This window comes from Microtus ochrogaster, chromosome 10 (genome assembly GCF_000317375.1).
Source record: "Microtus ochrogaster isolate Prairie Vole_2 chromosome 10, MicOch1.0, whole genome shotgun sequence".
In the NCBI taxonomy this organism is placed as follows: domain Eukaryota; kingdom Metazoa; phylum Chordata; class Mammalia; order Rodentia; family Cricetidae; genus Microtus; species Microtus ochrogaster.
The window spans coordinates 74024295-74034675 of record NC_022016.1 but is presented as its reverse complement, the minus strand read 5'-3'; the positions used below and the strand labels follow the sequence as shown (position 1 = coordinate 74034675).

Genomic DNA, 10381 nt, shown 5'->3' with positions numbered 1-10381 from the left:
CATCCATTCATCCTCCAACCCATCTACCTATCTACCCACCCACCATATATGTAATATATTCCATTTTCCTATCCTTTTATCGACCCATGCACACTCATCTGTCCATCATCTACCCATCCATCTTTCTAGCTATTCACTCACCAATCCACCCACCTACCCATCCATCTACTCACCTGCCCATCCATCCACTAACCAATCCATCTACCCACTTGTGCATCCCCTCATCCATCCATGTGCCTCCCATCCCGTCAGTGGTTTATTTAGAGAATGACTCCCTGTTCTTTGTCAGGCGTGATGATGAGGTTAGAGAAACTGAGCTGCTGGAGTGGGTGGGAGTGATATGGGGGCTGGGGTAAGACACGGGGGCGGGATGAGGGGACTGCCAACATAACCAATGCTGGGGCACAGGAGCAAGGCCTAGGACATTTGGCACACATCTGAACTAAGGGGCTACACAGAGGGTCCTCACATGCTGATTTCTTTCAATCTTGCTCCAACTTACCCTACCACTCCACCCCCCAAATGGATATCAGATTAAGAAATTTATAGTCTGGTGGGAGATAAAGATTCATACATAAATCAGGGCCTGGAGATGTAGCTTAGTGGTAGAACACATGCTTGGCATGTATAAGACCCCGAGTTCACACAAACACATAAATATACGATTTGTAAATCACAAGTAAAGTAAAACCATTGTATACAAGCCTAGTGTATACAGACCCAATGTATATGGGCTCAGTGTATACAGGCCCATGGTATATATACCCAGTGTATACAGACCCGGTGTATACAGGCCCAGGGTATACAGACCTGGTGTATACAGAGGTGTATACAGGTCCAGGGTATACAGACCCAGTGTATATAGGCCCAGGGTATACAGACCTGGTGTATACAGACCCAGGGTATACAGGCCCAGGGTATACAGACCCAGTATGTACAGACCTGGTGTATACAGACCCGGTGTATACAGGCCCAGGGAATACAGACCTGGTGTATACAGGCCCAGTGTCTACAGATCCAGTGTATATAGACAGAAAGCTCACTGAGACTCTAGGTAGGCACCAGGCTCTGAAGGGTGTGGTCGACCGGTAGTCAGAATTAACCAGACCAGCTCAAAAACAAGGAATATAATTTTAATAATTGAGAAAATGAGAAACTCACACAATCAGGATTCAGTGAGAGTCACGCGCAGCCGAATGAATACAAAACAAGGGGTGGGCACCTGGATGCCCAGGTCCTTCTTCTGTCGCCCTAAGTGGCCACACCCTAGCCAAATGTGATTGGCTGAGCCTTCCCATCAAGGCTCAGCCTGGGTCAGGGTCAGGAAGGACTTCATAGAGAGTCACTTTCTGAAGTTAACATACTGGACAATCAGGAACTTCCCAGGAAAACACATAAATGTGGGAAGGGTGGGTTATAACCAGGACCAGGCATAATGGGAGCCAGGCATGTGGCACAAGGACACCTCAGAGGTCCCTTGCAGCTGTGGCTGACAGGTGTATGAGGCTACGGGCTCAGATTCCCTGGGGAAATTGGGAAATTTTTCATGTCACAGACAAGGAAGCTAAGGCCCAGCCTAGGATAGCACTGTCAATTGGCCACATCCCGGATCCTGTGCCATCCTGGTTCAATCCTGTCCCTGGGACTCTTGTTGGGAATCTGCCCTCACGTCATAACGAAGCTCTCCTTTAATGCCCTCTAAGGGGCTGGAAGAGGGCAGACAGATTCTGAGATCATCTGATCCAGGAAAAGGAGGAGCAGGTATCAAGGTAGACGCCTTCACCTTTTGGATTATCCAGGGTCCCTGGTCCCCTGCATGAAGAACATTATGACTGAACAGTGGCTGAATGAAGTGAAAGCCAGTAAGTCACACCCAGAGTTGGTGAGATTGCTGAGGGAATGGGGACATGAGCAGAACCACAATGTATAACAGGGAAAGAGAATGGTGTGGGTCAGGGCAAGAGTCTTCAGTTCATTCTGCTGTGCTAAGGCATTATCTGTAGTGAGTGCAATGTTAGCTACTGTGGGGTTACCCAGAGGCAGAACGCACAATATCCTGGGGAGCTTGTGACTTCATTAGGCAAACAAGGCTCAGAAGCAAGACCCAAAACCATTTAGCGCAGGGTGGATAGTTGAAATGCTTAAGGAGGCACAGCTTGCACCTGAGAGCACTGATAAGGAGCCTGGAAGTAGGCTGGAGAACTCTTGGGAGGGCTCCTAAGGGAGGCAGACTTCTCATACAAGCTTTGAAAGATTGCAACAATCTGGATGACTGGGAAGATGCTTCCTCGAAGGGTGTCTAAGCCAAGGCTAGGAGGTGGGAAGGAGGGGTGAAATGTGAGCTCTGCTGGAGAGAGGAACCTTATCTAAACAAGTGGCTTTTCTCGTCCTCCAACCCAGCTCTGGAGCTCTTGAGACATGACCCAGAAGCGTCAGTATGCATCTACGCAGCCCAGGCCCAGGACCACATCATGGCTAGCTGCTGGCGGAATTCTTGGCCTCTGCCACATGGGGATTCATGGGTGTGTGACCCATCCAGTTCACACCGCTGGAACTCCAGCTATGAGAACCTACCCACGTCCCACCAGCGGCGCTCCTGGATCATGCAGGCACTGGCCTCCTGGAAGATGTCGATGTCTTTGAACCAGTGACATGCCAAAGCCCCCAGACAGGTCACTGTAAATACCGCATGGTCAAGCTCTCCATCCGGACGGCTTCTTCATGAGAGATACCCCGGGCTCCTGTGTAGCCCTCACCATGACGAGTCTGTGAAAAGCGCATGACCTTCATTTGTTGATTTAGTTGACACTTACAGATGTGTGCAGGCTGTTTTGTTCACTTAGCATAACGGGATGGGATATCAAGGCACAGAGGTGAAGTGGCTTGACCAAGGCCACTCAGGAGGTCTCCTGGACATCTCAGTTTCCCTTTCCCCAGTGACAAGAGCAGAAGGGGTGATAGTTTAGGTGACCCTTGTAGAAAAGGAAAGAGAAAAGACTTTTCCCACCTATAGCATCATGCATATTTGGGAACCCTAGTGTCTGAGTCTCACCCTTGGGTCTTTGCCCAATAATTGCCCACCCCTAACACAAAAATACCTGAAGTCATTTTTGCTGTTACCACCTGAAGGTGTCAATGCTACTGACTTCTGGTAGGTAGGGAGCAGGTGTCAGGGCCCACTGTTAAATACCTTACAGTGTTCATGACAGCCCCACATGGAAGTGCTCCAAAGTTCTAGGACTGAGTTCTCAGCAGGGAGGCATAGAGACCGTGGCATCCAGAGGTTGTGTGTGTCAGCTGAGGTTCCAGAGAAGAGATTTTTCAAGGAGGTTTGGAAAGATAGCCACATTTGGGCATCTCTGTGTAGACAGTGGGGTACGTGGGACCAAAGACCATCTTCAAAGTCACTGTGAGACAGAACCTAGAAGAAGAGGAGAGGGGCAAGAGCCAGGCCTAAGGCCATGGAAGCTGCCCAAAGGATGTAGACTTCATCCAGAGGGCAGTGGGGAGGCACGGTGGGGTGCTAAGAAGGGAGATAGATGAGCAGATGCCACCTTTAGAAAACTCTCCTCGTGGGAGGTAGGAGCCCTGGGCACTGCTGGTGTGGCAATAGATTGACGCAGCTAATTCTGAACAAGAATCTGTCACTAGTCAGTAGTGGGAGCTTAGGAATAACCTTGACCCAAGGAGTCTACCTGAAGGCATACGTCTTGGGGCGATCGTCCCACAGGTCCATAGGGGCATGTATGAAGATGTCTGAGGTGAGGTGAGGTGATGTGGGGTGAGGTGAGGCGAGGAGGAGTTAGGCTGGGTATCCAGTAGAGTAAGCCCCATGGAGTTTCATGTGTAGTTATAGGTAGTAGGGATGTACTTAGTTCCACTGGAGACCCCAAGCCTTGCGTTGAGTGAAAAAAGTGTGCTAAAATTTGTGTGCACAGAAGTTTCTTGTGGGAGACTGGGTCTAGGCGGTCTTGAACTTGTGATTCTCTCCTACTAAAACTCATAAGTGCTAGGATTACAGACAGATGTTACCAGGCTTGGCTAAGAATTCACCTTTTGAGAATAAGAAAGACAAAATATCAGGTTTGGAGAGGGTGTGGAGGTTCAGATACAAAAGGGAGCGTAGCAAACTCCTACTGGAAGCCAGGAGACTGGAAGCTAAGCAAGCTCTGCCTGCGGATTGCCGCGGTGGAGGCTCCCTATCAGCTCACGCCCCTGTCAGACCACGCCCCCGACCAGCGGAACCCAAGAGGCACGGACAACTCACAGCCCGGAGAGCAGAGGGAAGGGCACCTGGGCCGCCGCCGGAAGGAGCGGTACGCTTCTCCTCCGGATTCAAGCCCTAGAGTCTCGAGCTGCAATGGAGAATTCTGAGCCTGATCCTACGGATGACGCTAACATGGACGCATTCCTGGAAAAGTTCCAGAGCCAACCTTACCGCGGCGGCTTCCACGAGGACCAGTGGGAGGAGGTGGGCAGTCCCGGGGGCTCCGCTGGGGTAGGAGTGTGGTCCTCGTGTCTTGATCGCTGCCGAAGGACGAGTGACTGCCTGTTGAGTGCCACAAGCCTTGAGGTTTTGAGGGTCTAAGTTGTCAGTGCAGTTAAGACCACAGGGTTTGGCAGTCAGCCCTGTGACCCACCACCTCCTGGTTCTGCTACTGGATCGGTTTCCTGGGTTCTTTGAGCCAGGTTCCTCACTTGTAAAGTTGTTTTACCTGCAGCACTCTGTCACTTAAGGTTGGGGCAAAGATGAAAGAAGGTGGAGAAGGAACGCGAGAGCGCCCAGCTAAAGGTGATTACGATCACCCCTGGAGAGCTGAGAACTCAGAAGTCCAGTTTTCCACCCTAGAAACTGGAGCCTCTATAGATCCAGCCAATCATGAGGACTGGCAGATCATGACCAGTGAAAAAGACATTGCGTCCTGGGATTGGATCTCATTCAGTAGACAATACTAATTATGTGCTTTATTCTTTTAAAATCTAGGAATTTGACAAGATCCCCCTATTTATGAAGAAAGCACCACCAGAAATAGATCCCAAGGAGTTCCCCGACTTGGCTTGCCTTCAGTCAATTATTTATGATGATGAGCGATCTCCGGAAGGTACTTTACGTAACTAGTGTTTGCTTGTGTGTTTGCTGAGTGGAGGTAAAGTGTGAGTGAGATGGCCAGCTTGTCGCTTTTCGCTCCACATGTCCTTCTCCATGGTCATTACAGGCCTAAAGGTCAGACTCCAATAAAAAGCCAAATTGTCCCAAAGAATCAGGAGATATGTGTGATAAGTGCCAAGAAATATACTACTGCCTTCGTGGGCACAACATGTTGGAGCACTGTGGGGGCAGGGGTGAGCTCACAGTGGGTCTGAAGTTGAAAGTAAATCTTAATAGTTTTGTAGGTTGTTCCCAGAAAGAGGAGGGAAATTTGCATTTCAGTGAACGGAACAAAAGGAGTAGTATAATTTCCTCAAAGCGATTCTTAAGCTCCTTCAAAAACTAGGATGGATCAATCTCTCTCTCTCTCTCTCTCTCTCTCTCTCTCTCTCTCTCTCTCTCTCTCCACATATACAGGTCACAGAACAGCTTTGTTGGCGTGACTTCTCCTTTACCTTTATGAATGTTTCTGAGATCAAACTCAGGTAGTCAAACTATGGGCAAGTGCCTTTACCTGCTGAGCCCCATCTCTTAGGTCAGTTTTCTTCCCCCCTCTCACAAACAGCATTCATAGCCAGGCAGTGGTGGCACACCACCCAGCACTCAGGAGGCAGAGCAGGTGAATCTCTGAGTTTGAGGCCAGCCTGGTCTACAGAGTGAGTTCCAGCATAGCCAGAGCTACACATACCTGGAATTGACTGTAGCATTAACTTTGCATAACATTGTGTTTCTATGTTGATGTCCACTTTATCATACCATTAGTTTGAATTTTTAGTTCTCTGTTGGTCCCATTTCTTTCATTTATCATATATGTGTTAGTTTGCCCTTCTCTTATAGTGCTAAAAGAGTGACCAAAATGAGCTTGGGGGAAGAAAGGGTTTATTTTAGCTTATAGGTTACACCCAGTCCATCACCAAAGGAAGTAAACTCGAGCAGGAACTTGGAGGCAGGAACCGGAACAGAGACCATGGGGGAGTGCTGCTCACTGCCTTGCTGCCCTTGCCGTGTTCAGCTTTCTTATACAACCCAGAACCACCTGCCAGGAGAAGTATTGCCCACCGTGTGATGGCCCCTCCCACAGCAATCATTAATCAAGAAAATGCCTAAGACAGGCCAACCTGATGGAGCCAATTTTTTATTCGATGCTTCCTCTTCCCAGAGGACCCTAGCTTGCATCAAGATGCCAACAACCCAGCCTGCACAGTATTACATTACTTCATGGTTCAGATTTTTAGGAGCTTTCCGAAGGTGTGACATGATACTTATTTCCTTCTCTTTGCAGATCAAGCCAAGACCTATAAGGATGAAGGCAATGACTACTTTAAAGAAAAGGACTATAGGAAAGCCGTCGTCTCCTACAGCGAGGGATTAAAGAAGAAGTGTGTAGACCCTGATTTGAACGCTGTCCTTTATACCAACCGGGCGGCAGCCCAGTACTATCTGGGTGAGCATTATGATGCGGTTAGCTCCGTTTCCTGTATGTGTGTGTACGTATAGGTGAGTGGGTGTGGATTGCAGGGTAGAGGTAACCTCGGATGCCATTCTCAGGTGCCATCTACCTTGTTTGTTGAGACAGTTTCTCTTCGGCCTGAAGCTTTCTGAGAAAGGCAGGCTGGCCAGCAAGCCCTATGAATCCATTTGTCTCCACTACTTCTCCCAGCGTGGGATCAAAGGCACATGCTGTCACAGGGAGCATTCTTAGTGTGCTAGGGATTGTGTTCCGGTCCTCATGCTTGTTCAGCAAGCACTTTGCTGACTGAGCTCTCTCCTCAGCCTGACTTTATTATTTCTGAAGAATTTACTTAGAGGGTTCAAGAGATTATGTGTCTCAACAGTTAAGAGCACTCGCTCTGCTTCCAGAGGACCTCAAGTTCAGATCCCAAGTACCCACATCAGGTGCTCACAGCTGCTTGTACACAGGCACAACTCAGCTCCAGAGGGCATCAGACGTCTTCTGATGTCTATGAGCCTGGCTGGCTGGCATTCATGTGTGTGTGCGCATGCACACACACGCACACACACACACACACACACACACAAATTAAAAAAAAAACAAAAACAGGAACTTTACACCAGGAGTGGTACCTTATGCCTCTCATCTTGGAATTTGAGAGGGAAATGCAGATAGAGCTAGGAAATTTTTTAAATTCTGTGTACTGTTTTCTTTCTTTTCTTTCTTTCCTTCCTTCCTTCCTTCCTTCCTTCCTTCCTTCCTTCCTTCCTTCCTTCTTTTCTGATTTTTATTTATTTATTTTTTTTCAAGACAGGGTTTCTTTGTGTAGCCCTGGCTGTAAAGAAACTCGTCTTGTAGACCAGGCTATGTAGTGACATTTCATTTGTATTTTAATAAATAAAGCTTGCCTGAAGATCAGAGAGTAAAACAGCCCCACTGGTCAGCCCTACAGACCGGGCAGTGGTAATACCTTTAATCCCAGTAGCCACACTAGTTGCCATAGAAACTGGCGGTGCATACCTTTAATCCCAGCCCTAGAGAGGATTATAAAACTGGAGGAGACAACTCTCAGTCTCATTCTGAGATTCCTGAAGGCAGGATCACCATTTTTGAACCAAAGTCGAGGTAAGAGCCAATAGCTATTTTGCTTTTTGTCTCTTTAGGTTGAACCTCAATATCTATCCCTGAGTTTTTATTAATTATGCTTCAAGGCTATCTTCAAACTTACAGAGATCCACCCACCTGCCTCTGTCTCCTGAGTACTGGGATTAAAGGCGTGGGCTGCCACTGTGTACTGTGTACTGCTGAGGGCTCTATGCTTAGTTTTCCTTTACTAGATCTCATTGTGCCTGGCGGGGGCGGAGGGAGGCTGCAGTCCAGAAAACCTGTTTTTGAGTCTGCCTAGAATAAACTTCCAGTTTTTCCACAGGTTTGGGGCAGGCTGGGTTCTAACAGTGGAGGGTACGGCGTTTGGAAATCTGCTGGTCCTTCAGTCTGCCTCTGCTCCCATTGCAGAGGGCCTGGTGCCCGTGACACTGATCCTGATGCTCGTTCCTTCTGTGGTGTGGCTTTCCCTCTGCTTTCTGTTGTCAAGCCTGTCCCTTTGCCTTCCAGCTTTCAAAGTGTATTCTGTGCTCTAAGTGCCTATGTGAGTGTCTGACTATAAATCTCAGCCACCTGGGAGAGTGAGGCAGGAGGATCCCACGTTTGAGGTCAGCCTGGTGGTTTCATGGAACCCTGTCTTAGATCTCAGTACCAGAGGGAAGTATTGGAGCTTGCTTGTTCTTCTCACCACTCCTTACGCATTACTCAAGTATTTTTGAGAATGATTTCCAGAAGGAAACTTGTTTCAAGGAGTGTGCTAATTTATTCTCTATCTGGACACTGTTCTTTTTCATACCCTCACCTATTTCACGTGCTTGTTAGCATTTCAGAGTCATCCAGACTGCCTGATACTGTGAACTTTTTAGGACTTGATGAGCATAACTATATTTTTCCAGAAATATGTTCAGTTGTTGTGATTTCTCGACAGTTGTGCAAAAATATCTTTTGTCAATGCCATGATATTTTGGAAACATTTTGATCTTAAAATTTGTTCTTTTTTTTTTTTTTTTTTTTTTTTTTTTACTTATTGACATTTTGTTAGGCAATTTTCGCTCTGCTCTCAATGATGTGCTGGCCGCCAGGAAGCTAAAGCCCAGCCACCTGAAGGCCATAATAAGAGGTGAGTCTCCATGAGCTGGGGGTGGTCATCACTGTGGAAAAGCTGGCCGTCTGCACCAAAAACTGCCACTGAAAGCTTTGTTCCCGAGGAGCTGGGGACTGGGGGAATGGCCGCAATCCTGCAGTCTTGAGGTGAAGTTCCTTGCTGCCCCTCGGCACTCCTAGAAGGCTCTGCCCTTTATGCTGTATTTGTATGAAACTGAAACTCATTTTAAATTAGTAAAGAATAAAATTAATTAAGATATAGCACATTTTTATTTTCTCCCCAGTTTTGCCTATTAAAGGGCAAGATAGTCAAATGCCTTGTTAAAATGAATGAAAAGATAAGCTCTGGGGCCTTTGCAGAGAACACTGGCGCTGGACTGTCCCCACCTTGTTTCCATCCTGAGGTCTGATCTTCATAATAACAGTGCTTTATTCCTTTATTCTTCGGCTCCTCTCTGAGCTTAGGGTGCTGTAGTCTTTAGTCTTCATGTATTGAACCTCCCTCCTTGCCATGAGCCAGCTTGACCTGCGTTATCCAACTTATGCCTCCTTAGATGTTCGTGGCTGTGGGTGGTCACAGGACAGAGGCCCTGAGTAAGCACTGGCCAGTAGAATTAGTCTCATTGACTCATTGTCAGCCTTACCTTATGTTATGATCTTGGCAGGGCATCTGCTCTTGGTATGAGTTTTTGTTCATCTCTGGATGATGAGGATAGAGTCTTAAAAAAAAAAACAAAAACCCAGTATGTATTTTGTGGAGGTCAGAGGACAACCTTCAGGAGTAGACTTTCCTCCTCCACCATGTAGGGAGTGAATTTAGGACATCAGGCTTGGCAGCAAGTGCTCAACCATCTTACCTATCCAGGGTTAGAGTCTTTGACAGCCAAGCTTTATAATAAAGTTCTGATATTTTTAATTTCTATGAAAAGCCTAAAAGAGGTTAACTCTTGAACATGATAGCATCATTAATTTTAGAGCTGGGTGGTGGTGGCATACACGTTTAATCCCAGCACTTGGGAGGCAGAGACTGTGGATCTCTGTGAGTTCAAGGCCAGCTTGGTACACGTAATGAGTTCCAGGACAGCCAGGGTTACACAATGATGCCCTGTCTCAAAAAACAAACAAATGTATTAAAGAAACATTTTGGAACTGGAATCCAGGTATGTAGCGTAGTGGTAGAGCACTTCCCTAACATGCACAAGGTGCCTCAGATTTCGTCCTAGAATGCAAACCAAACAACCCCCAAACCAGCCAGACAAAACCCAAAGGGGCCAGCTTAAGCAGACGGCTCCATAAAAAAGGAAAATTAGAAGTGCTTGGGCTTTGGTGTTGATTGGCGGCTGCAGAAATTCTGCTTTGTAGTAAACATCCTCTGGGGCTGGGGAGATGGCTCAGCAGTTGGGAGAACATTTACTTCTGCAGGGCACCTTTTTCAGTTCCCAGTGGCTCATAGCTGTCTGAGCCTCCAGCTCCAGGGTGGCCAACATTTCTAGCCTCTTCAGGCAGGCACTGTTGTGAACATGCCCACCTATAAACACACACACACAATTAAAAATAAATCTTAAAAAAAA

General features: G+C 47.4%; 2 protein-coding genes across 3 annotated transcripts in view; both read left to right on the top strand.

The window, feature by feature from the left end:
* Mroh7 (maestro heat like repeat family member 7) overlaps positions 1-2651 on the top strand; it is a 55666-nt gene extending 53015 nt beyond the window's left edge. Inside the window, exons 22-23 of the mRNA XM_026782290.1 lie at positions 1800-1862; positions 2401-2651. Coding sequence (XP_026638091.1) covers positions 1800-1862; positions 2401-2651 — 314 coding nt within the window. The remainder of the gene's footprint in view (positions 1-1799; positions 1863-2400) is intronic.
* Positions 2652-4285: 1634 nt separating this feature from the next.
* Ttc4 (tetratricopeptide repeat domain 4) overlaps positions 4286-10381 on the top strand; it is a 13945-nt gene continuing 7849 nt past the window's right edge. Inside the window, exons 1-4 of one of the 2 annotated variants that reach the window (XM_005353505.1) lie at positions 4286-4471; positions 4985-5102; positions 6432-6593; positions 8749-8826. In XM_005353505.1, coding sequence (XP_005353562.1) covers positions 4361-4471; positions 4985-5102; positions 6432-6593; positions 8749-8826 — 469 coding nt within the window. In that variant the 5' untranslated portion in view covers positions 4286-4360. Of the gene's footprint in view, positions 4472-4984; positions 5103-5564; positions 5635-6431; positions 6594-8748; positions 8827-10381 lie in introns of those variants that run through there. The other variant, XM_026782312.1, reaches the window with a different exon arrangement.